The sequence below is a fragment of the Lathyrus oleraceus genome, chromosome 7, assembly GCF_024323335.1.
Source record: "Lathyrus oleraceus cultivar Zhongwan6 chromosome 7, CAAS_Psat_ZW6_1.0, whole genome shotgun sequence".
NCBI lineage: Eukaryota > Viridiplantae > Streptophyta > Magnoliopsida > Fabales > Fabaceae > Lathyrus > Lathyrus oleraceus.
Genome location: NC_066585.1, coordinates 184,661,167 through 184,687,027, shown reverse-complemented (window position 1 = coordinate 184,687,027; position 25,861 = coordinate 184,661,167). Strand labels below are relative to the sequence as shown.

At 37.1% G+C, this 25,861-nt stretch overlaps 3 protein-coding genes across 4 annotated transcripts; 1 reads left to right on the top strand and 2 right to left on the bottom strand.

Moving 5' to 3' along the window:
* Positions 1–2,441: 2,441 nt before the first annotated feature.
* LOC127102790 (disease resistance protein RPS5-like) lies at positions 2,442–5,088 on the bottom strand. Its single transcript, XM_051040122.1, has one exon. It carries the CDS (start codon positions 5,086–5,088, stop codon positions 2,644–2,646), a length of 2,445 nt encoding a protein of 814 aa, XP_050896079.1. The 3' UTR covers positions 2,442–2,643.
* Positions 3,184–25,201, top strand: LOC127102077 (uncharacterized). The gene is made up of 3 exons (XM_051039497.1): positions 3,184–3,317; positions 21,325–21,389; positions 23,572–25,201. Exon 3 carries the CDS (start codon positions 23,602–23,604, stop codon positions 24,880–24,882), a length of 1,281 nt encoding a protein of 426 aa, XP_050895454.1. The 5' UTR covers positions 3,184–3,317; positions 21,325–21,389; positions 23,572–23,601; the 3' UTR covers positions 24,883–25,201.
* LOC127102076 (uncharacterized) lies at positions 5,855–11,750 on the bottom strand. Of its 2 annotated transcripts, XM_051039496.1 has the most exons (6): positions 11,661–11,750; positions 10,631–11,434; positions 10,395–10,500; positions 6,709–9,942; positions 6,168–6,598; positions 5,855–6,080 (listed from the first exon to the last, which is right to left on the bottom strand). In XM_051039496.1, exon 4 carries the CDS (start codon positions 9,938–9,940, stop codon positions 8,348–8,350), a length of 1,593 nt encoding a protein of 530 aa, XP_050895453.1. In that variant the 5' UTR covers positions 9,941–9,942; positions 10,395–10,500; positions 10,631–11,434; positions 11,661–11,750; the 3' UTR covers positions 5,855–6,080; positions 6,168–6,598; positions 6,709–8,347. The 2 variants fall into 2 exon arrangements, with proteins under 2 accessions (XP_050895453.1, XP_050895452.1); XM_051039495.1 differs by lacking the exon at positions 11,661–11,750 and having other exon boundaries at positions 10,395–10,438; positions 10,631–11,613.
* Positions 25,202–25,861: the final 660 nt, after the last annotated feature.

Genomic DNA, 25,861 nt, shown 5'->3' with positions numbered 1-25,861 from the left:
TTTGACTTATTTACTTACTCATATTGATTATTTTCAAAAATAAAAATAGTATCCTAAAAATAGAATAATCTAAAAAGAACGAAATCTTTAAATATTTATTGTATATCAAATTAAATTAATATCCTAAAATGATGAAATGTTAAATGAAATTAAATAATAAAATATGAACACAATTTTTCCAATCTTTTTTTTAATGATTTTTGGCTATTTTTTAAATAAAAAGTTAAAAAAACGATTTTTTTTATTTTTAAAAATGCCTATTTTATAAATACGAAAATTAATAATAAAAAATAAATAATATAATTTTGTGATTTTTTTTGTAGTTTTAAAAATAGAAAAGTTAGAATTAAAGAAAAATAAATAAAAGAGAAAAAATAACTTAAAAGTGAGAAAGGTGGGATTTGAACTCATAACCTCTCACACTCATAACTCCTTATACATACTCTTCTACCGATTGTGCTATTTCATTCATTTGAAATAAAGTGGTACTAGAGAGCATATGAAAAGTGGTCAAAATTTGAGGTACGACAGATCCAACTATAATGTTTGGAAAGGGAAGATGGAAGATTTGATTGATGTTAAAGGATTTCACTTGCCGGTTTTCTCAAGTGAAAAACCCGATGGAAAGAGTGATGAAGAATGACTTTGTTTCATAGACAAGTTTGTGGTTACATTCATCAATGGATGAATGATAATGTTTTGAATCATTTGATCTCGGTGAGTCATGCTCGCTTTCTTTGAACTAACCCTGAGGAGTTGTATGCAAGAAAGACGGGGAACAATAAGTTTTTCTTGTTCAAGCAATTGATGTCATTGAGGTATAGTGATGGTTCCCCCATGACCGATCACTTGAACACTTTCCAAGGGATTCTAAATCAATTGTCGGTGATGAATCTTACTTTTGATGATGAAATTCAAGGTTTGTGGTTTCTTGGTACTTTGCCTAATTCTTGGGAGACTTTTAGGATATTCTTATCTAACTTCGTTCTGAATGGTATCATCTTGATGAACTTGGCTAAAAGTAGTGTGTTGAATGAGGAGTTGAGAGGTAAGTCACAAGGTTCTTCTTCATATTTCAAGGTGCTGGTTACCGAATCGATGGGGAGACATCAAAATAGAGGTTCAAGTAATCACAAGGAGACTCTAATAAATTCTCTAATCTTGAGTGTCATCATTGTGGGAAAAAGGGATACCTAAAAAAGTATTGTCACTGTTGAAAAGGAAAAACAAGAAGAAGAGCTACAACACCAACAAAAAAAAAAGGAAGGTAACAATAATGAAGATGTTGCCATTGTTGATGATTTCTTTGTTTTTTATGATAGTTATGTAGAAAATGTCAATCTATCATGTGATGAGATGGATTGGGTGGTTGATAGTAGTGCTTCTACAAATGTAACCTCTATCGCACCGCGAAAAATACAGAGTCTCCACCGATTTTTATTTATTCCTAAGGAAATGGAAAATATCGATAAAATACCTAAAAGAAAAGAAGATGGTCGTTGCAACCAAATTCGGGTTCCGGAGTCGATTATGCAAGGGAAAGATATTAGAACTCCTCACATCCGTTGTATTCAACGGGAACAGTTTTGATTGTTTTTGCATGAATGAGTGTTATTTTCTAAGGGTTACTTGTGATTGATTTAAATGAAGGGGGAAATAAGTTTTTAATTAATGTCGCGCCAAGATTTCAAAATCCTGTGCTTAAGTATTCTTATAGTGCAATAAAAAAATCAGAGCCTCATAGTTTATGGGGTAGAAAATGAGTCTTTGTTGGTCATTTCTATTCGACGATGTTAACACTCACGTTCTAGTAGTTAAACGTTGCTTGTATACTCGTGCGTGGAAGGTTTAAGCATTGTTTGTATTGCGGCAGAACAAAAATGACATGTCCTTTATGAAAAAGCTTTTGAATTCCCTAAGGCGGAGAAAGTTGAATTTGATTGGTTGTGATTGATTTTAAGTTGGAGACAAGTATTAGACCACAAGCTAAGTACGACTGGTAATCCAAGTACTCGAGACCTGAAAGGACAATTGCATCCTGACCTCTCTTTTTCCTCCCAAAAGCTTTTGTTTATGAAATTTGTGAGGCGAGTTTAATCGTTGGTACTTAGAGGGAGACAAGAATCTAACCACAAGCTAAGTACGACCGACAATAAGAATACTCGATAGCTGAAAGGGAAAGTGCATGATGACCTCTCTTTTCATTCTATGAGGACCGAATTAAACTCATTTATCGTTAAGTGTTTTGAATTTATTTTCAAAAGAAGATCTTTAGTTTTAAATGGGCAAAGGAAAAGACATGAATATGAGAGAATAGGTTAGGGTATCAAAATGGGGCTCGAGTATGTTTGGAAACTTTAGTTGTCATGTGAAAAGTCACTTTTAAATCTACGAAAAGTAAAAGCTACACACATTAGCTTTTTCAAACTTACGGTTAAAAATAAAAATATATAAATTAGCTTTTCAAACTTACGGTGAAAGATAAATACATACATTAGCTTTTCAAACTTACGGTGTTTCACTTGGATATCAAACATAGGCTAATTATGTATTTGGAAACATATTAGCCACCCCAGATGGATATCAAACATAGGCTAATTATTCAATCACAGCTTCTATTGATTACCAATATTCATCAGTGTCCTAGTCTTGTTGAAATTTAGGACGTAGTAAGTGTTCAATGATTGTGTCATCCCACTCTAACTTGTCCCACCACTCGGTATCTCCTACGATTGCAACCAAGTTGTTCTTTGATGCAAAGCTGGAGTTTAAAGGAAGCTTCCTCAGATTGGGGCAATCTTTTACACGAATACGTTTTAAGGAAGGAAAAGCCAATGCTCTTTTGTGAATGCTCACTAGCTTTGGAATTTTTGAAAGGAGAAGTTCTTTAAGATTTATGAACATATTATCATTCTTAGATTCTGAGCCAACATCTTCGTCATCTTTGGCTTCCTTCACAATATGTTCAACTGAAAAACAAGCATAAACACCAAGATACTCGAGAAGTGGAGCATACCTCAACCAGGTCAAATGAGTAATTGAAAAACAAACAACTATGTGCACTTGTCGAAGCTTGCCAAGATGGCACTTCTGAGTAACCGATGAACCATCCACAAGGCTGTATTGTCCTGAAAGATATATGTAGTCCAAATGAGTCATTTCTGATATGGATGCTAATAATGATGACATTTCAACTGTGTCTTTCTCATTCAATCTAAGCCTAAGATGTCGAGAGCAACCTCGTAATTTGGTGGAGCGAAATAGTCTTTGCACACTAATGAAGCTAGTTAATTGAATGCCCAGTTCCTCCAAATTTGGTAAGGATTCCAGTTTCTCTAGTAATGATATGCCTCCTTGTTCAATAATTGCATATTCTTTGCTATATCTAAACACCTTTAATTGTTCAAGACTTTCTATCACTGCAATTGAAAAAATATTTATAGAAAAGCGTTTCATATATTCCATAAGGAATACCCTCAAATTTTTCAACTTCTTCAATTCAATCGGAAACGAAGATACTGATGTTCCAGAAATGTTAAGGAACTCCAAGTTGATTACCTCACCTATTTTAGGGGAGATTACCTCAAGAGATGTAGTATATGATAAATCCAACACTCTCAACCTTTTCAATGATTGGAAATTTGTTGAAAAAAAAGGATTATGACGGACAAACAAGTATCGAATGCTAAAGAAAAGAGTGATGAGATTTGGACAAGCCAGAAAATTCCAATTTTCATCTAAACTCTCTGTAATTATTATTGAAATCCTCTCTATAGCATTCAATCTTTTAGAATCCATTTTTGACATGGAAAATACTTCCCCCTGAACTAAAACTTTGTCTTTGTTTTTGTCTTCATCTCGAGCTAACCATAGTGCCATATCTCTAATCACATCATGCATCTTAATTATCCTATTATTCCTCCAACCAAAATGAAAAGATTCGATACTCTCTTCTAATAGGCATGAAAGTATTAATTTCTCAACAACAGACTTCCCTTGGTTGTACATATCATATATACTGATATCATCATAGAGAAATCCCTCAGCGATCCATCGATCAATAAGGTCATCAGTGTCTATTTCAAAATCTTCTGGGTATAGTGCACAGTACAAGAAGCAGTTTTTATGCGCCTCATCAGGAAGTTTGTCGTAGCTAAACTTGAGGATATGAAAAACTTTATCCTCAAAATCTGAGGCTGTCCAATGAGAACTCCTCAAGTTATTTTTCGCAACCATCCAAGCTTCAAAACTGCCCACTCCAGCCATGGCACTTCCCACAGTGATTAATGCTAGCGGCAATCCTCTGCATTCTTTAGCCATTTCACGCGCTAGCTTTGGGATCTCTGAGTGACATTTTAAAGTCTCATCACCTACTTTCTTACAAAACAAATCAAATGCTTCTTCATCTGATAAACATTCCACTTTGAGTTTCTTCTGAGCTTGCATTTTACCACACACATCTTCAGATCGTGTTGTGAACATTACTTTTGATTTGTTATTTTTTTCCGGATCAGGAACTCCTATTGCTTCTAGTTCTAGCTTTCCCCACAAATCATCTAACATCAGCAAAAACTTTTTTCCTTTTAACCGGTCATAAATCTTTGATACTCTTTGATCTTGAGTACTTCTATTCCAAAAACCTTCCTCAATTCCTAATTTATTGCTGATGTCATTCATTAACTTATTGATATCAGAATCTCTAGAAACCACTATCCATAACACTAGATCAAAACTATGCTCCCTCGTTCCTAATTCATTGTGAATTCTTTTCATAAGGGTTGTTTTTCCGGCCCCACCCATTCCATATAAACCGATTACACCAACAGTGTCATCCTCAAGAGAATTCCATACTTTGTGGACCATCAAGTCTAAGCCTATAGTCTCACTAGAAGGCATCTCATCTATAGGTTTAGGTGGTTGCTTGAGAGCAATCTGCATATTACCAGCTCTAGCAAGCAGGTCGTTTACCTCATTGAGCCTCTTAACAATTGTTTTCCCTAACTTGTAGCTTGACACAATGTTCTTTGGGCAATAACCATTCAGACATTGGTTACTTTGAACTTCTTGAGAATTGGGAATATCTTTCATTTTTTGTTAGAAATACACAGTCATGAACATATGAGGCAGGAAGAAAATTTAGAAAAATGTTATTATGTTCCAAGAAATATCATCATAACTAAACTATCGGTATCCTATTAACCACGAACACAGAAAACACAGACAGTGATACGTCCATATCGATAATAATGTGACATATATTTTCCAATTTCAAAACTTGAAATTCAATGTATGTGATGTAGATTAAAGTCAAATAAAGAAAAGCTAGTATGAAAAATACCTCACTACGCCAAATAAGGGAAAAGAGGGCGCTTTTTTTGGCCTATAACAGCGCTTTAAAGCGCCCTCTAATCTGGCGATGGCATAGGTAAAGACAGCGCTTTTTTTCCTGGTGAAAGCGCTCTCTAAAGTGGCTCTTTAAGCCCTTTAAGGGCCACTTTAGAGGGCGTTTTTTAAAGAAAGCGCCCTCTAAAGTGAAAACTTTTAAGGGTTTAGAGGGCGCTTTTACTGGAAAGCGCCCTCTAAAGTGGAAACTTTTAAGGGTTTAGAGGGCGCTTTTACTGGAAAGCGCCCTCTAAAGTGGAAACTTTTAAGGGTTTAGAGGGCGCTTTTACTGGAAAGCGCCCTCTAAAGTGGAAATCTAAAGGGTTTAGAGGGCGCTTATTTTGGAAAGCGCCCTTTAAAGTGGGTGGTTATTTAAATTTTTTTTAAAAAAAAGCGCTATATTTTTTTATTTATTTTAGACAACCTGTATATTGAAGCAGTACACCTAAAACTGTATAATTTGAAGCCCCTTTTCACACATTGCATTCAACAAGCCTTATATACAACAATCCATACATATACAACAATCCACTGATATATAATCGTTTAACTTCTAAAGATTCTAAATATACAACCAATTCATAACTTAAAAAGAAATAAAACTAAGTAGCAAAGGCATCTCTGAGATGTATGTTTTTTTTGCTAGCCGCAGTCTTCTTAGCAACAACCTCTTTTTGTTCAATATCAATAGCATGAACCTAAAATATCATAAAATTAGTTAGGTGAAGTATAAGATCAAGAATTAACATTTTCTATGCATAAATATCATATAATTGTGTTTATACCTTTTTTTTGATGCAACTGACTCGATTTGCTGCGTAATCCCCTTATATTTTTGGTCCCTTATCTTTTGAAGATAGAATTGATATTTGTTTAGATGGACATGTTCCATTGTCGTAGAGGGATACTTTCAAATATCCAGCATCATCATCTACGCGAATGAGGCTTGACGACAATGGAACATCCCCATCTAAACAAATATCAATTGATACTTTCAAATATCCAGCATCATCATCTACGCGAATGAGGCTTGACGACAATGGAACATCTCCATCTAAACAAATATCAATTGATACTTTCAAATATTCAGCATCATCATCTACGCGAATGAGGCTTGACGACAATGGAACATCTCCATCTAAACAAATATCAATTGATACTTTCAAGTATCCCTTGCCCCTTGCACCAATGATTGACTTCATAATAGCCATTTTACCTGTAATAAAGAAAAAAATTAAAATCAGATGACAAATATAAAAACAATTAAAATCATAAAAGCCATTTTACCTGTAATAAAGAAAACAATTAAAATCATTTGACCTGTACCTTTTTCACTAAGTTCTCTTTCTTTTCTTGGTTGGAATATGTTCTACATGTCTCTTAACAACACGGACGGTTGGATTGATCCAAATACCCTCATTATGATCATTTCTAATATATGAATCATTTGATATAATATTCTCATCTTGATCATTTTTTGGTAAACGATTCAATCTCAACATCAATATCACCTTGATCTCCAGTGTTTTCATCAATTACTTTGTTGGGAAAAAGAACTATAGACCATTTCGTACTTTTCGGATCATTGACATAGAACACTTGTCTAGCTTGAGAGGCTAGAATAAAAGACTCATCTTTGTATCCCACCCTATTAAGATCCACTTGCAAAAATTCTGACTTATCCATTCGAATGCCGTTATTATTTTCAACCCACTTGCAACCAAATATAGGAATCTGAAACTTCTCATAATCAAACACCCAAATGCGCTTGATAACACCAAAATACGACAGATTTGCAAATTTGGGGTTTAAGTCCTTCACACTTGATATGTGCATTGCTTCAGCTACCACGGTGACACCACTATTCTGCATAGTACTTTTATCATCTTGTTCTTTGGTATAAAATGTGTATCCATTAATCGCGTATGCGCTATAAGAAAAAACATGGAAACTTGGACCATATGCTAAGCATCTCAACCTTTCTGTTATTGAAGCGGGATCTGAATAATACTTTGAATAAATATGATCCTTAAACCAAGGTATAAAACATCGATTGTGCTCTCGTACTATCCAATTTTCATTTCTATTGGGATTTAAACCTCGGAGAACATCCTTGTGAATTTCAACATACGGCTCAACCTCATTCTCATTGTGCAGAACATACAAATGCATTTGATCCCGTTCGACCCTTGATACTGCCACGATTTTATTTCCAATTAGATTTTTTCCTTCTTTCTTTTCGACAAGCTGAGACTTGGGGAGTCCGATTGATTGAACATTAGACAAATATTCAGTACAAAACTCAATGGCTTCTTCAACAATGTATCTTTCAACCATACAACCTTCTGGTCGACTTCGGTTCTTCACGTACCCTTTTAATATTTTCATATAACGTTCAACAGGGTACATCCATCTCATATAAGCTGGTCCACACAATTGTGTCTCTTTCACAAGATGAACAACTAGATGTACCATTATGTCAAAAAATGATGGAGGAAAAAACATTTCAAGCTCACACAAAGTAATAACGATTTCTTTTTGCAACATTGGTAAGATCGCAGGATCGATCACCTTACTGCAAATTGACTTGAAGAAAGAACACAACTTAGTTATAGAGCTTCTTACTTTTTCTGGAAGAATAGAACATATACCTATTGGGAGAGAATGTTCCATTATAACATGGCAATCATGGGTCTTTAAACTCTTTAACTTGAGGTCTTTCATAGACACAAGTCTTCTAATATCTGAAGAGTACCCTTCTGGAACTTTAACTTCACTTAGAAACTTACACAATGTTTTTTTCTCCTTTCTAGATAGAGTATAAGCAGCAGGCGGTAGATATGTTCGTTTTCCTTTCTTCAAGGGTCCTAATTCAGTTCTTATTCCCATCGCTATCAAGTCCTTTCTTGCCTTAAGGCCATCCTTAGACTTTTCTTGTATATTGAGTAACGCGCCAATAACACTTTCAAATACATTTTTTTTCAATATGCATAACATCAAGAAAATGTCTCACATACAAGGACTTCCAATACGGCAATTCAAAAAAAACTGACCTCTTCTTCCACCCACTTTTGACAAGTGTGTGGGTAAAAGGCTTGCCAAACTGAGTATCCAAATCTTTCACCTTTTCAAAAATTTGATCACCCGTCAATATAGGTGGAGCTCTGCCTTGTTCTATCTCTCCATTGAACGCCTTTCTCCATCCACGGTAGTGATGATTTGAATTTAAGAATCTCCGATGACCGAGAAAGACATTCTTCTGACCAAACTCCAAGCGCTTCCAATCTGTTTTATCTTCACAAATAGGACACGCACATTGACCTTTTATGCTATACCCTGATAGATTTCCGTATGCTGGAAAATCATTAATTGTGCCAAACAACATCGCCCTCAAGTTGGAACTTTCTTTCCCATATCCATCATAAACCTCCACACCGGTCTCCCACAAAATCTTTAAATCTTCGATTAAGGGCTTCAAGTACACGTCTATGTCATTCCCTGGTTGTTTAGGTCCAGAAATCAACATAGACAACATCATGTACTTACGCTTCATACATAGCCATGGAGGTAGGTTATAAATCATAATAATCACAGGCCATGTACTGTGTGAGATACTCTGGATACCGTGTGTGTCCATTCCATCAGTAGATAATGCCAAGCGAAGGTTTCTTGATTCTTCTCCAAATTCAGGATAATCATTATCAATTTTCAACCACTGTGGTGAATCTGCCGGATGTCGATACTTTCCATCTATAATTCTTTCATCTGCATGCCAGGTCAAGTGTCTTGAATCGGTTTCACTATGAAACATGCGTCTAAATCTCGGAATAACAGGAAAATACCACAAGAATTTTGCTGGAGACAACTTGTTCTTATATCGCGAGATACCGCATTTAGGACACTCATTTAGCGATGCATACTCATTTCGAAACAAAACACAATCGTTTGGACATGCATGTATCTTATCATAGCTCATGCCAATAGAGCACAACATCTTTTTGGTCTCATATGTTCGATTGGGAAGAACATTATCCTTAGGAAGCATATCTTTCAAAAGGGCTAATAACTCTGAGAAACTTTTATCCGACCATCCATTGCCCGCCTTTAAGTTGTACAACTTTAACACCGCAGACAATCTTGTGAATTTAGTGCAACCATCATACAAAGGTTTCTTTGCATCACTTACCAACCTCTCAAACATTTCGGGACAATCCTTAAGATCTCCTTCAAGTGCTTCTGCAATCTCTTCAACTCGATCACAATCGTATGTATCTGCGCCACTATAGTTTGAGGCATAGGTCGTACTATCCCCCGGTTCAACATTCTCGTTACTTTTCTCACCATGCAAATTCCAACATGTATAACTTCGAATTCCATGCCTCATTAGATGCGATGTCAACTGAACTGCGTCAACCCGTTTCCCATAACAACAACCCAAGCAAGGACATATCATTCTACTGGGGTCTTCGGCGTGCACAACGGCAAACTTAACGAATTCTGATACCCCATTCTCGTACTCTCTCGATAATCGACTGGAAGACATCCATGTATTATCCATTACTAATTAGAATAAACAAAAAACAATTTCAGAAGAGAAACCAAAAATGGGATGAGACAAAACAATTTCGCTTTATTGAGTTAGTCTCTGTGCAGGGCATTCATGTCTCCAACAACAACCCAAAACCAAAACAATTTTGGTTTATTGAGTTAGTTTCTCAACATTTTCAGATATCTCTGACTTCAATAGCATGAGAATGTATGAACCATGCATTAAGCATTAGTGGTATGCACTAATTTGTAGCATAGTTATATATCATCATATAGTTTTTACAAAAGATAAACATTGACAAGAAAATATATATGTAGAATTGTATAATGGTCTAACTGAAAGCTAACAGAAGAATAGTCGACTCTAATTTACTCTATCAAATAACATCCATACCTAAACTTCTTAAGTTACTAGCTACGCTATGTATGCTAGAATAAATACACTCATAAGTTGCATAGTGTACCTTTGATTGGTAGAAGGTGTTTTAGATATTGTTGCCTCCTTTTTCTACATCGAGAAACAAATGGAACAATTGGTGAAATTTAACCCATAATGCCTAGTCTCCATTGCTAGCATTGCAACACAATAATTATTGTTGAGAATACTCAATAAATATATGAACCAAGAAAAATGAAACCAAAAATGAACAATAGCGAACGTCAGAAGAGAAACCAAGTAATATGAAGATTAGAAAAATACCTATGGTGTCAAAATCGAACAGCTAACAACGAATTAATAGAAGGAGGAAACGTCGAGATCTAACAGAGGTGGAAGGAGAACGCCTTAGAAGTAGCGAAAATCGTAGCAGTGAGAACCCTAACGTGAAAAAGAACAAAAATAACAGAGAGTGAAATAACAAAACGCGCAGTATGATATAATTTTAATGTTTACTAAAGGGGACCTTAGAGGGCGCTTGTAGAAAAAAAGCGCCCTCTAAAGGGGGTCTAAGAGGGCGCTTATGAAAGCGCTCTCTAAGGCTTTCCAAAAGCGCTTTATAAACTGGAAATGCACATGGACTTATAGAGCGTTTTTTTAAAAGCGCCCTGTATTGTTGTCCCTCTATCTCCTCCTTATTTTTTCGCTTCACCTTAGAGGACGCTTTATTACAAAAGCGCCCTCTAAAGTGCGCTGTCTATTCCAGTTGTTCGCTCCTTATTTTTTCGCTTCACTTTAGAGTGCGCTTTTGTAATAAAGCGTCCTCTAAGATGCGCTGTCTATTCCAGTTTTTGGCGTAGTGTCTCTTCAAGTTTTAGAAATTCATGTAGCCAACCAATCACTTCATTTGTTCTTTTCATGAGTCCTGTGCTCTCAGCTCTATCAATTTCTGTTTGCACATCCTTTTTCTTGTTTTGAAGATCTTCCCATTTTTCCATCAATGATTCCAGATTCTCCTGCAGCTTATAAACATAGGCAGCTTGTGCATTTGTGCAACTGAACAAACTTTTAGCAACTTCCCATATTACACCCAACGCTTCCATGGTTTTCTCAAAATATTAATTAAGGCTAGCGAGAAAAAAGAAAATCTGAATGTTAGACTTGTATATATAAATATGTGTTGTGAACAATAAAAAAGAAATTATTCAATTAAATATATACACTCTCCCCGTCGTTATTATAAGTTTAGTATATTTGACCATTAATATATCTCATTCATATAAATTACATAAACTAATGATGAAATATATAAAAAAAGTTATTTATAATAATGATTGATGGGTGCATTTCATACCTACGATGAAACTCTTGTGTGATTACTTAATTGGACGCCTATGACAATATTTATAGAACATATATAGCTTAAGATTCTTTTCTAAAGTTTAGAAAGAATTTTAGTTTTGGTTTTGCTTTGGTTAATGATATTGAATAATTCTATATTAAAGTGAAGCAAGGAATAAAAAAGTTAAAGTAACCATGAAAATTGTAATAAGGAATAAATGATGCTTTTTGTACCCTCTAGCTGAAGTGGCTTGGGAAATCAATGATGCTTGCTGACAGGCTTAATTGGGATTTGTATTTTCTATTCTTTTCAAAATTTCCAACTATATTTTCTAGTACCTCACGTCCCACATTAGTACAAGCTTTTGACCCTTTTAATACATATTTAGGCTCTAATGTTAAAACTTATTCTTTATATTTTATCTTCTCTCATTAGAATTAGTTCACCTATTTGTTTAATAAAGTTATTTTATCCGCTTATATTCCTTCTTCCTCTTATTTTCTATTTGGCCAACTGTGTAAAGTAAGATCTTTATTATAAAAAATATACTTTTAAAATATATTGAATAACTATATATATATATATATATATATATATATATATATATATATATATATATATATATATATAATTTAATTGAAATACACTTGTCGCATCTCGAAAATTACGATTCCTCGCGATGGTCGTGGAAAAAATTATGTTCGAACAGAGTCGCCACCGAACTTTATTTATCCCAATGAAGGAATAGGAAAATATCGATAAAACCTTTAGGAAATGGAATAATGGTCGTCGCAACCGTATTCGGGTTCGGGAGTTGATTACGCAAGGGGAAGGTATTAGCACCCCTCACGTCCGTTGTACTCAACGAGAACCTTTTAGTTCTAATTTGCGTTTCGAGTGTTAATTTATGTTTGTTTGTTATCTTTGGGTTATGAAATATTAAAAATAGAAATGGATGAGAACCTCAGAAAGGGAAAGAGGAGGTTTTTTATTAGTGTGCTCGCGAAGATACAACAATCTCCTGCCTACGTATCCTTATGGTGCAATATGAAAATCAGAGCATTCGTAGTTCGGGGAACTACGGTTGGTTGATGTCTTTTAGTGAACAACTGCTTAGATCGCGTTCTAAAGGCTAAACGCTAACTTGTCTACTCTCGACAGAGGCTTAAATACTAGTTTGTTGTGCGCATTAGAAAGGATTAGACGGTGTTCTTTCTGAAAAGAGTTTTGATCACACGAGGGTGACAAGTTAGATTAATATATTTGATGTTTTGATTGGTTGAGATGTTTTTGGTTGGATGACAATTACTTGGATAGTCGAGTAAGACAACTCGTATCCTAACAGTCGGGAAAGGGAATAGAAGACTCTAGACCGCTTTCTTTTTCATCTTTAATTATAGAAAGGGTTTGATAATAGTTAAGGTATTTTGACTGGATGATGATTACTTGGGCAATCGAGCAAGACAACTCGTACCTTAATAATCAGGAAAGGGAATAGAAGACTATAGATCGCTTTCTGTTTCATCTGAGTATTTATGAAAATAAGGTCGTATATGGTTGATGTACTTTAGAATAAACGACAAATGCTCGAATGACTAAGTAAGACAACTCATGTCCAAGCATTTGAGGAGAGAAATTGAAGACTCAAGACCATCTCCCTTTTCATATAGTTTAGTGTGAAAATGATTTGATTAAGTCACAAGTTTGTGGGAAAATGACAATTGTTTGACTAACCGAGTAAGATAACTCGTATTCAATCAATTGAGGAGAGAAGTTGAAGGCTCAAAATCATCTCCCTTTTCATTTCGTTAGTATGAAAATAATTTGATTTAAACTTGGTTTAAGGTTCGTAAAGAAATGACGATTGTCTAACTGACCGAGTAAGAAAACTTGTATTCAAACAATCGAGGAGAGGAGTTAAAGGCTTAAAACCATCTCCCTTTTCATTTCATCATTACAAGAATGATTCGTTTTTATTGTGTTTAGGAGGATAAAAATGACGACTATTTGACTAACCGAGTAAGAGAACTCGTTATTCAAATGATCGAGGAGAGGAGTTGAAAACTCAAAACCATCCCCCTTTTCATTTCCAAATGAAAGGATATTTGATTGTGATTGAGTATTTTAATTGAGTTTGAATAAAAATGGTCGATATTAGATCGAGGTTTGAATTGGTGTTTGCGAATAAATTGTATTTTATTGAGTGAATCAATCATCTAATCGATTATTTAATAATCGAATAGGTCTCATTGTAAAAAAGCCCAAGAGTAAGTTATGTGAGGTTGACGACGATGCTTTAAAACGACCGACTTACAAAGGTGTTTGAAAATGGGCTTGACTTGGAATCAAGAACTGTGTGATTTTTAGTAGTTTAAAGTGGTTTTGAAATTGGTTTGGATTGATGATGAAATTGAATTGGTATTGGTTTAGAAATGATTGAAACGATTGTAAAATAAATCGATCAATGTTTAATTATTAAAATTAGTTGATTAAAGTTCGCTTGAATCGATTAACTAAATTAATTAAAATTAATTAACGATTATTTAGTTAAATCAAATAATCAAGTTAATTAAATTTAATTAATAATAATTAACTAATTGGTCAAAATTTAATTAATTAATTAAATATAAATTAAAATAAAAAGAATTAAGTGACGATATCGATTTAATTAATTGAATCGGTGTGCTCAAACCGGTTTGTGCGAAATGACAACATGGTTAACGTCATTCGCAAAATCGTAACGCGGTGAAGTGTTCTATTAATATATTTCATTTTGGTGGAATAACGGCATAAAGATGTCGACTCCACGTTTCCATGTCCGATTCATATAACATGACGAAAAATAAAAAACAATGTTGTTTACGAAATTGTTTTTATCATAAAAGGGGGGTAACAGTATTGTCGCTACGCGAAAAATACAGAGTCGCCATCGGTTTTTATTTATTCCAAAGGAAAGGGAAAATATCGAGAAAACCCAAAAATATGATCGTCGCAACCACGAACAGGTTCGAAAGTCGGTTATGCAAGGGGAAGGTATTAGCACCCCTCACATCCATGGTACTCCATGGGAACCATCTAGGATGTTTGCGCTTACGTGTGTATTGTTTATCAATTGTTGCTTGCTAAAGGGTTGAGGAGATGGAGGTAGATTTTAAATTAGTGTGCTCGCCAAGGAATGGATCCTCGTGCCTACGTACGCCCACTTGTTGAAGTGAGAAATCAGAGCGTTCGTAGTTCGTGGATTTGAAATTTGTTTGTGTTTGTTTTGTTGATTTTATTACCTTGAAGAAGGGTTTTCGAATGTGTCGCCCTAAGGCTCAAACAAAAGGTTTGAATGCGTGGAATTGTTTCTAAGTTTTGAGAAAGTGTTATTGGTTTCGGATTGCACTAAAGACTATGGATAAAGGTGAATACCACAAACGGTCAAGCCAAACGTCTTGTGTTCGAAGCATTCAGAATGAGTGTAGGAAAGCTCCAGTCTCATCCCTTCTTTATCGCTTAAGGCTCGTGATGTACGATCCTAATCGCCATTTATTGTGTTTTTTGGATTTTTGATTTGGAAAAGAACTCTTGACGTTGGATCAAGGGTTTGTTTATTGAATTTGATTTGGAAAAGACCGCTTGACGTTGGATCAAGGGTTTGATTATCGGTTTTGAATGGGTGAACGTTCCTAATGCCTAAGGAGTAGCTAACAAGCAATAAAAGAAAGCGAGTAAAAGCATACATCGGAGTGGGGAGAGGGGTACATGTAAAATACAAGGGGGTGCGGAAATAAAAGGTCTCATTGTCAGGTAGCCCAAGAGAAAGCCATGTGTGTGCAATTGTGTTCTAGATGGGGAAAACAAGTAAAAGATTACAATTGATATTACAAATTCTCCTTGATACTTGCATTCTTCCATGGTAGATCACATTAGTCCAAAGTCTCTTTTGCAAAGGGTCCTAATGAGTCTCTAAGTCCATTGTCCAAAGTCCTCACCATGCTTGGGAAATTATCTTGTTTTTTGTATTTTTTAAGTCTTTGCCTTTTTTATGTTCATTTTAGTATGATATGAATATGTACAATATAGAATGTAAAGAAAATAAAAGCAATTTGGCAAAAATATATGTTAGGAGTTAGATGCGAAATTTAAAAGTTAGGTACGAAATAGTAAAGTGTTAGAAGTCAACCTACGAAAATTAAAGTAGGTGCAAAAAGTAAAAGAATTAGGTGTTAGAAATTAATGTTAGATGTTAGATCAAATAGAAATGATAAAAGAATATTTAACAAAATTCAATTTCTAAACGATTATCAACAATTAATTCCAAAACAGTTAACAAAATTGAATTCTAAAACAAATACCAAATCAATTCCAAAATTGAATCATCAATTAACAAAAACAAATTCTAAAACAATTACCAAGTCAATTCTAGAAATCAAATCTAATTAAATTCTAAACAAAATTAACTCCTAAATTCAATTCTAAACACCATTAGTCCTAATTATTTTTACTAACCAATTAACACTTCTTAAGATTAATCCTAATTAACAACTAATCCTAAGTCTAATCCTAATTAATCTAAACTAACTAGCTATAAAGCAAGGTGTATGAGTTTTAAAAGTGCAGAATGGGCCCCGGGAGGGTGCAAGCTGAAAAACGGGGTGTGTTTGTGAAGTACCATAGGCCCTATCCAAGCCTCTACAAGGCTACTGTAAGCAGGCAGCAAAACAAGAAAACACAAACGGAAAAGCGCTTACCAAACGCGCTTATTCACAAAGCTTATCCACAAGCAAAAATGCAATTGGTTCTATAATGGAGATTATACCAGAACTTCACAAACGATTACGCAATGGTGACAACTTCTACTATCCAATACATCCTCATGGCAACTAAATCGAAGCGTAAGCACACGGATTAAGAGCTACTTGTCGAAGATGACGACGGAGGTGGCGACGATGATGACGAACACGCACAGCTTCTGAGCGTCTCTCTTCCTTTTCTCACAGTGTTGGAGCGAGCTGGAAGCGTGTGAGCGATAACGATCTGCGAGCTTCGAAGCTTCCGGTGGTGGTGGCGGCTTAACTCTGTCGTGTAGAGCTTCGAGTGATGAAGCTCTCACAACAATGGAAAAAAGAGCGTGTACTGAAGATGGGAATTGAGTGCAAAAGCTTTTGGAATGAGGGAAAAAAGTCTGAACCCAATGATTGACAATGATTGCCACTTATATAGCACGATCCAAGGGCAAATTGGAGAATTAAGTCTGAATGGTTCAATCTGCATCATCCAGCTGGCATTTAAGTGAATGAGAAGGTGAGTTTTTACATCATGAATTAAGTCACGTGGGATTTAGAAAATTGAATGGCACGCTTCACTCCTTGACTTGTTCACTGAAGTCCCAACTGTGGATATTTTCCTTGAACCAAACTGGCTTGGATCCCTTAATTTCCTGAACTTCTTATTGTTTTGAAACTCAATGATTTGAATCGAACTATTTTTTGGATTGTAAGTCTGTGTTGGTATGCTCAGATAACTTGCCCTGTTTCTGCCGGTTTTCTTGGCTTTGGTTCCGCAGCAGGGTAGTTACCCTGATTATGACTCAAATTCCATTTCTCGCCTTGCATTGCCGATTGTTATGGATTTTGCCGGTGTAGTCATTAGAATCATCTTGGTCCTCTTTTGCAGGTAGCTCCGAAGTTGCAGTAGGGTGCTTGGTTGATGTATGAATTGATGTGAGATCCATGCTATGGTTTTGGTTTGCTTCATGTTGCAGAACTGCTTTGTTTGACTTTAATTTGAAACAGTTTAGTATGCCAACAGGGTGCAACCCAATTGTGGATTTTGCATTATAGGTTTTGACACATTGTTGCTAATCCATGATACATTTCAGGTTTTTGATTTTGACAGGCTTGGCAATGAGGATATTTACTTCTAATTATGACCTTGATTTGATGCAGAATGTTGTTTTGGACTTACCATTTGCGGTTCTGTTGCAGCCGATGGTGACTTATAGCTTTTGATTGAGTTTCGTTGTCGGCGTTGCCGTTGGCTCTCACTACATCATTGTGGCTTGCAGTTGGTATGCATTTGTGAGACTGTTATGTTCAGTTGCTGCTGCGGTCTGTTGTCGGCGTTGCCGTTGGTTCCAGCGTGGCTTATGTTTCATGCTGCAGTTGGTTTATATTGTGATTGCCGTGGTATTTGCTTGGTAGCAGCTTTTTGGTTAGAAAATGCACGGCAAGTGGAAGCGTGAAGTATAGAATCATGAGGCATACCAAGACTCTCCCTCTTTTTCATTCTGATTGTAACTGGCTCTCTTTGTGATATATGTATACAATGGTGAAATGCTTGTAATAAAAGGTTAGTATATAAGCTATGTAACAAATATGTCGACACTATGCTCATGGAAACATGCTTGGCTTTAACATGTAAAAATGTGCTCATGATATATAAATATTAATGGAATGAAGTGTATGAGAATGTAGCATTACGTACCATGCTTTTTACATTGCCCTTTTTTATGGATATGTAAATGAATATAAAATATGGATAATTGCAAATTTGGTTTATAAAATGAAAAGGATTTGGATTTTTGAATGGATTTGGAGTGGTAATAATGGATAAGGAATTGGATATTGGGATGGCTTAGATTTATGGTTAAATGGGCTTAAGGATGATTTGAATCAAATGGCCCACTAATGAAGTTAAAAGAAAATGCTACAAAAGATCTTTGACTATCAAAGTCAAGAATTAGGATTTTGATCCATATGATGTATAATGCCATAAACTCCAATCCAAAACCCTGATTTTATCAACCACAAACCCTGAATCCGTGACACCTATGAGTGTAGCACCTCAAATTTGCACCTCCCATTTGTATATACATTTCATTTTTAGGTCATTAACATTGCATTGGCATTGCATAGTCTGTTGCATATCATCAGGCAAGACTGGTTAGGAGATTCAACTATGCAAGGCAACAAGAGCATTTTCCTTGAGATCAAAGCCCTAGGGTTGTTTCATTGAGCTCACATGACCCAAGGATCACTTTGAAGTAATTTGGTCAAGTGTTGAAGGCTCAGAACTCATCAGTGCATGTGCAATTCATATGAGGCCCATGAAAGTCAACAGAAGTCAACTGCAAGGTCAACTATGGATTTGGAGATGGGAAGTGGTTAGAGATGCTTCATTCATGGTCAAAAAAGTCTCATTTGACATTTCAAACACTCACATTGAAGAATTTGAAGTCAGGTCAAGACTTTCCCAAAATAGCAAGTGACCTATAATGTGAAGTTTCCAAAAATGGAAAGGTTTTGGACCAACTTCAACTCAAGATTACATCATCAAGAAAGCTTCAAATTAACTTTTATCCAACATGAAAGTTGAAGATATTTCTCTCCCATTTCCAAAAAGTCCAAGATCATGAATTTCTCATGTGTGGTTGAGGAGATATGATCCAATTATGGCAAAGTGTGTTTGAAGATTCAAATGAGCATAACTTTTGAACCAAAGCTCCAAAATGAGTGGTTCTTTTTGCATTTTGATCCTCATGACATGTAATTTCCAAGCATAGCATTACATGGCATAAATTTCCTTTGCATAGGCATGTGCTTATTCATGAAGATTTGTGAAGAAAATTTCATAAAACCATTTTGGTTGATCATGAGCATACAAAACCAATTCAAATGTGTGCATGGGCTTGTTTTAAGTATATTTGGATCAAGTTTGTGTACTGTTCACGTGGCCCTTCATGCATGGAGGGTGAAAATACCAATTAGTGAAAACACTTCATAAGTTGCTAATCTCATTTGCATTTGGCCTAAACATGATTTGAGCATCATTAGCATGGCATATATATATATATATAATCATAATTGTTTCCATCATTAAGACACATTTCAGATCTGAATTCCAAGATTCACAAAAATTTTCTCTTAAACTTTTTTTCAATTTCTTCACACATGAACACTTTCTATTGATTGATTCATCCTCCTGAAGCATTTCTGAGCCAATTTGGACGTGGAATCAAGGCAAATCGTGGCATATTGAGCTAGATTCAAAGCTTGAAGCATCCATGGCATTTGCAAATTAAGCTGGATTCGTGTGCAATTGAGCTTCAAATTCATCATCAACTACCTCATCGAGCATTGTGGAGAAGAATTGAGCCATTACAAGCCTTACATCACGTGATTCCAAGTTTTGTTCATCAAGAAGGTCAGTTTTCGAGTTTGATTATTTTGCAAATTATTAGGATATTCATGTAGATCATGGCTTGGTGATGATTCTGATGCAAATTTTGAGTGAATTGGTGCTGTATTGTGGAAGTTATGCATGATTGAAGTTTGAGTGTTCAAGTTTGATTTCTTCGATTTGAGTGATATGTGTTGTTTTTGGTTGATTCATTGTTGGATCCGTGCTTACCATGAAGAAACCGGTTGAATGATGGTATTATTTGTGATTTCTGGAACATTTTTTGGTTTTCTGGAAAATTCAGATGAAGATCATCATGATCTTCATCTTTAACCTTCGAAACTCATGCAATTTCCAGAATAGCTATGAAGTTGCTACCATTTTGCTACGAGATTTGGAATTAGCTACGAAATCTGGGCGCACTAGGGTTTTAGAGCCAAAACGCAGTCGTTTGGTTGGGGCGCGCGTATTCAAAATTGTGCTGAGTTCGAATCCGGCTGAGGGACTTTTTCAAATTGCAATGCATTTTCCACTTTCCCTCCTTTATTTGCCATGCTTGTTCATTACATTTTAAAATTTTTTTTCAAACTTCCAAAAATCATATAAAATTGAAAAATGCTCAAATTGATCCCCAATTTTGTGCTATGTGTTCCTTATCCTGTCTACCTTTTTATGATCATAAATTGCAAAGTTGTGCCTGGCTTAAAAAATGATTTGTCCTAGGGTGATTGAACATGTATCCATTCATGATATTGCCTTGCTCTCTCCTTCATAAAATGCTTGTTTCTTATCCAATGGCTTTGAAATTTTGCATGCTAATACTAGACATGTTGATGAACATTTTGGCTTTGGTTTGATATTTTTCCCATGATCCAATTCTGTTTTATGCCTATGCTAACGTGGTGTGACAATTTGTGTCACACATGTGATTGTTTGGATTGTACAAAATGATTTCCATGCCAAATGATATCCAATGCCTCTGATTTTTTGTATGATGATCATGTTATATGTCTTGTGTACTCATGAATTTTGCCAAGATTATTTGAGTCATTTTGGATTTGATGTGCATTTTGCTTCTTGATGTCTCAAATGTGACTAGCTTTTGCATACCTTGCCATGTTTTGCTCATGAAATGAATATGCTTAATGATTTTGATGTGAGACTTTTTGAGACTTATTCTTGATTGGATAAGGTTGATTCATGTTAAATTTGAGGTTCTGTTTTGACTTTTTTCTCCATCTTTGACCCTAGGCTTTGACCTAGTGGTTTGTGGCTTACATGTGGGCTTTGATTTCAGGTTTAAACATCCAGGTCCATAGTTGATGATGCTTCCTCATTTGAGCATTGATGTTTGCTCTTGATTACTAACACTTGTGTGTTTTGTAGGTTGATGCTAACTCATTTGAGTTTTCCTTGTGGCTTGCACATTGTGAACATTGTCTGTCTGTTTGTTATTGCCTGTTGATTATTTGTCTGTACAGTTGAACTGATTGGTTTAGATTTTTCACAGGTACCTAAGTTGCTTTGAGTTCTTTTGAACTTGCTTTGCTAGCTTGTGGTTTGCTTACCACTAAGGTATAACTCCTTTGACTTCATGTAGTCTGGAAGACCTGTCCTGTTATGTGGGCAGGCACCTGTCTGAAGCCCTCCTTAAGAGGCAATGCTTGTGTTTGTTTAATTTTGTGCCTTGTACATTCAAAGACCTCCTAAGTGAAGAGGCATTGGAAGATACAAGGGATGTGCAGTCCATCCCCTGCTATTCAGTTAGGTCATTCATCCTGCTCACACCATTGTGTTGATGCACTTTGAATATTAACCCAAGATCATGTTGAGTCAGTCATCTGTGGAGAAGAGTTCCTACATTCTGAACTCCCACACTTTATATTTTGAGTCAAGCTCTCCCAGGCAAAGGATAAGAGCTGTGAGGTCTTATCCTCACTTCCCATTTCATCTGCTTCACCCTAACTCTCAATGTTAGGGTTAAGAGCTAACAACACCCTTTTCCAATTGGTTTGTTTGTCAAGGTTGACATGACCCCTTGACTAAAACCTAACCTTGATTGAGCCAATTGATTGCATATAGTGTGTGCTACTTGTGCTTGTGTTTGATGATTGTGCTGTTTAGGCTAGCTTGCTTCCTGTGCAAGTTAGGATAGAAACCTTAACCTAGGGTCATGGTGAATTTACATGATAACTATTAGGCTCGAGTTAGTCTCCCTTCTAGTTTGTCATTTCCCAGTCTCTGGTTAGGTTAGAAGTTCTTTCCCTGCGTAGGGGAACTACGTCACCCTGATCCTCATACCAGATAAGGTACGTAGGCAGGAGATGAGCTGATCTCTCCGGGCGCCCTTTTTCTTTTTCAACCCTCTTGTGTGTGTGTTTGTTGGTTCGGAGTCTGATGTAAGTCCAGCGATTGGCATTCGGTTTCCATGTTTGCCTGTTTGTGTGGAGTCTGACGTAAGTCCAGCGATTGGCAGTCGGGGTCCTGTGTGGGTTTTGTTTGGCGTGCATTAGCCGAGCTACGGGTGCTCTGATTCTTCTCCGGTCAGAGAAGATACGTATGCATAGGATGCGACATCCTAGCGAGCACGTTTTCCCCTGTCCCGAACTACGTCGACTCTGATGTCTGTGCTTGACAGACTACGTAGGCCCAGGATGCGATATCTTGCCGAGTCCTGTTTCTTCCGTCTTTCTGTGTCTGTTTCCAGCCTTGTGCAGTTTGTGAGCAGTGTTTAGCAAGCTTTCTTCTATTCTTTCTGAGCGTGGATCCCGTCGAGTACGACGGATGCGTAGGGGTGCTAATACCTTCCCTTCGCATAACCGACTCCCGATCCCATCTCTCTCTGGTCGCGAGACCATGTCTTTTCCAGGTTTACTTCGAGCGTTTCCTTTCCCTCTTTTGGGATAAATAACGCACGGTGGCGGCTCTGTTGTTTCGTTTTCCCGCCGGTTTTTCGCGTAATGCGACAGCTGGCGACTCTGCTGGGGATATAGGAAGAAGTTGACCTCTGGCTGGTCCATCTTCCCTAAGCGAGTCTCTCCTAGCGCTCTTTAGGATAGGGTTTGGTTGCTTTACTGTTTCATTTATTGCATTCATTTATTTATGTTTGCATTTATGTTTGCATTTATGTTTGCATTCATCATATTTTCATCTGTGCTGGCTGTGTGTTTGTCTCTCTGTGGGGTGGGAGTTACAAGAGGTAAAAGGCCCAATACCCAGGCTATGAGTGAACTCTAGGACACCTAGGAATAGAGTGATTCTTGGGAAGCGGGTGGTATTGCACCACTTAGCAGAACTTGATATCACGAGCAGTTCAGATCCTGATGGGGTATTATCGGTACATACATCTGGTGTGTACATGATGATATTCTATGAAAGGGTTGTTTATCCTGCGTTTCTCTTGACCTTACCCTGGCCTAGATGACACCCGTGAATGGGGAGGGAATGATCATTATTACAGGTACCGTTGGTGACTTGTTGGTGATTTGTTGGTGACTCTTGGGTTCTGTTCGTGACTTGGTTCAGATGACTTTGGGTCTCATATGATTTTGGGTCTCAGATGACTTTGTGGGTCCGAATTCAAGCCAAAACTTTAAACCTGTGCTCCGAGATACACAGCCAGCCAGTCGTGTTTGCATCATTTGCATCATAGCATGTTTATTTTCGAAAAAATAATGCAAATTTTTTTTTTTGAAAAAACAATTGAAAAAAGGAAAAAAAGAAAAAAGCTAATCTCCTCATGCATATCATTTCTCAGGTTCATTCAGGAGTCTATTCACTGTGAGAGATGGCAGCCGTTCCAGAGTTGAAGAGGAAGACGTGCACCTACAGTTTTCACCGTGAGCCATTGACGTCTTTGATAGAGTTGAGCAACTTTGTGACCGGCGGTAATCAGAAGGTGTTTGTTGATCAGTATGGGGATTTGCTGACATTGTTGAAGATGGTGGTAGATCCAGTGCCGTTGCAGACTCTTCTACAGTTCTATGATCCAGAACTCCGCTGTTTCACCTTCCAGGATTATCAGTTAGCGCCCACTCTTGAGGAGTACTCCATTCTAATGAATGTCCCGATCAGATATCATGTTCCCTTCTTAGATGTGCCAAAGGAGGTTGATTTCAGAGTCATTGCCAGAGCTCTTCATTTGAGTATCAAAGAAGTGAGTGACAATTGGAAGTCGAGTGGTGATGTCGTGGGGTTGCCTTTGAAGTTCCTGGTGAGGATGGCTAAAGAAGAAGCAAAGAAGGGAAATTGGGAAGCTTTTCATGCCCAGTTAGCCATCATGATCTATGGAGTTGTCTTGTTCCCGAGTATGCCCAACTTTGTGGACCTTGCTGCTGTCACTATTTACCTTGGAGGAAACCTAGTTCCTACTTTGTTAGCTGACGCTTACTATGCTATACACAGCAGACATGGTAAGGGTGGAGCTATCAGATGCTGTCTCCCTTTATTGCTCAGATGGTTCTTGTCTCTTCTGCCGACCAGTGGACATTTTGTGGATGCTCAGAGCACTCATAAGTGGACTCAGAGGATTATGTCTCTTACCTCTTATGATATCAGGTGGCAATCTTACCGGATGGATGTGCGTAATGTCATCATGAGTTGTGGAGAATTTCGTAATGTGCCACTTATAGGGACTAAGGGTTGCATCAATTACAACCCGGTTCTTTGTCTTCGTCAGTTGGGGTTTGTAATGAATGGAAGACCACTTGATGCTGAGATAGCTGAAAGTGTGTATTTTGAGAAGCGGAGTGACCCTGCTAGATTGGAGCAAGTAGGAAGAGCTTGGAAGGCCATTGGTGTCAAGGATGGACCTGTGTTGGGGAAGAAGTTTGCCATTGCTATGCCTGATTATACTGATTGGGTCAAAAAGAGAGTGGAGACTTTGTTGTTGCCCTATGATAGGATGAAGTCATTGCAAGAGCAACCACCTTTGATCCTTGCTGAGAATGTGCCTGCTGAGCAGTACAAGCAAGCCTTGATGGAGAATCGTTGGTTGAAGGAGAAGGAACAAGATACCCAGATGGAGCTTTACAAAGCCAAAGCTGACAAGTTGAACTTGGCTCATTAACTCAAGGGCATGTAGGGTGAAGATGCTAGCAGATTGAAGAGCAAGAAGAGGTCCTATGAAGAGATGGAAACCCTGTTGAATGAAGAAGACCGGGAGTGCTTAAGGTTGCAGAGAGCTGAAGCCAATTATCAGAAGAAGATAAGAGACCTGGAAAAGCAGCTCAGAGACAAAGACATCCAGTTGAAGAAGGAGGTAGACTTGAGACGTGCATCAGAGAGCCAACTTGGAGGAGAAGTTGTGGAGCTTAGAAGACAACTGAAGGAGAAGCTCACTCCTCTGCCAGAGTGTTCAGAATGTGACCTGTTGATAGACCAGTGCCAGTATCTGCAGACGCTCATTCCTGGAGGACATCTTTTTTAGCTTGTATCTCTGTTGTTTATGTTGAGAATCACCTCCAGGCTTGTTGGATGGGATTCATTGTTGTACTCTGATCATTTGGATCTTTGTCTGAATATTGTTGTATGATCCTTGTTGCTCATGTCTATAGATGAGATTGCTGATGTTTCACCTTGTGCTCACTATCCTGTGTAGGTTGTTGCTTTGTTGTTTATTGCAGGTTGCCATTTCTTGAAAGGTGAATTAGGCTCTTGAATGCCTGAGAAATGAACATATCATGTGCATCATACGCATCATTAGCATCATACCCATATCATTTGGCATTACAGGTGTTCTTGATCGAGACTTCTCACTCTGGTTCCTGTTTTAGGCAGGATTGTTGATCAACGTCCGCACCGCTACTCTACAAGGTTGAATCAACGGAGGAACATGGACCAAGTGCAAGCAGAGTTGGCTGAGATGAGGGCTAACATGGCCCAATTCATGACAATGATGCAAGGAGTCATTCAAGGGCAAGAGGAGTTGCGTGCCTTAGCCCAGAGACAGGAAGCTGTGATTATGCCACCCAGTCGTGCTTCACCAGTGGGGGTACCTGTGAATGATAATGTTGCTGCTGTTGCTCCCGTCAATGATTATGCCGTAG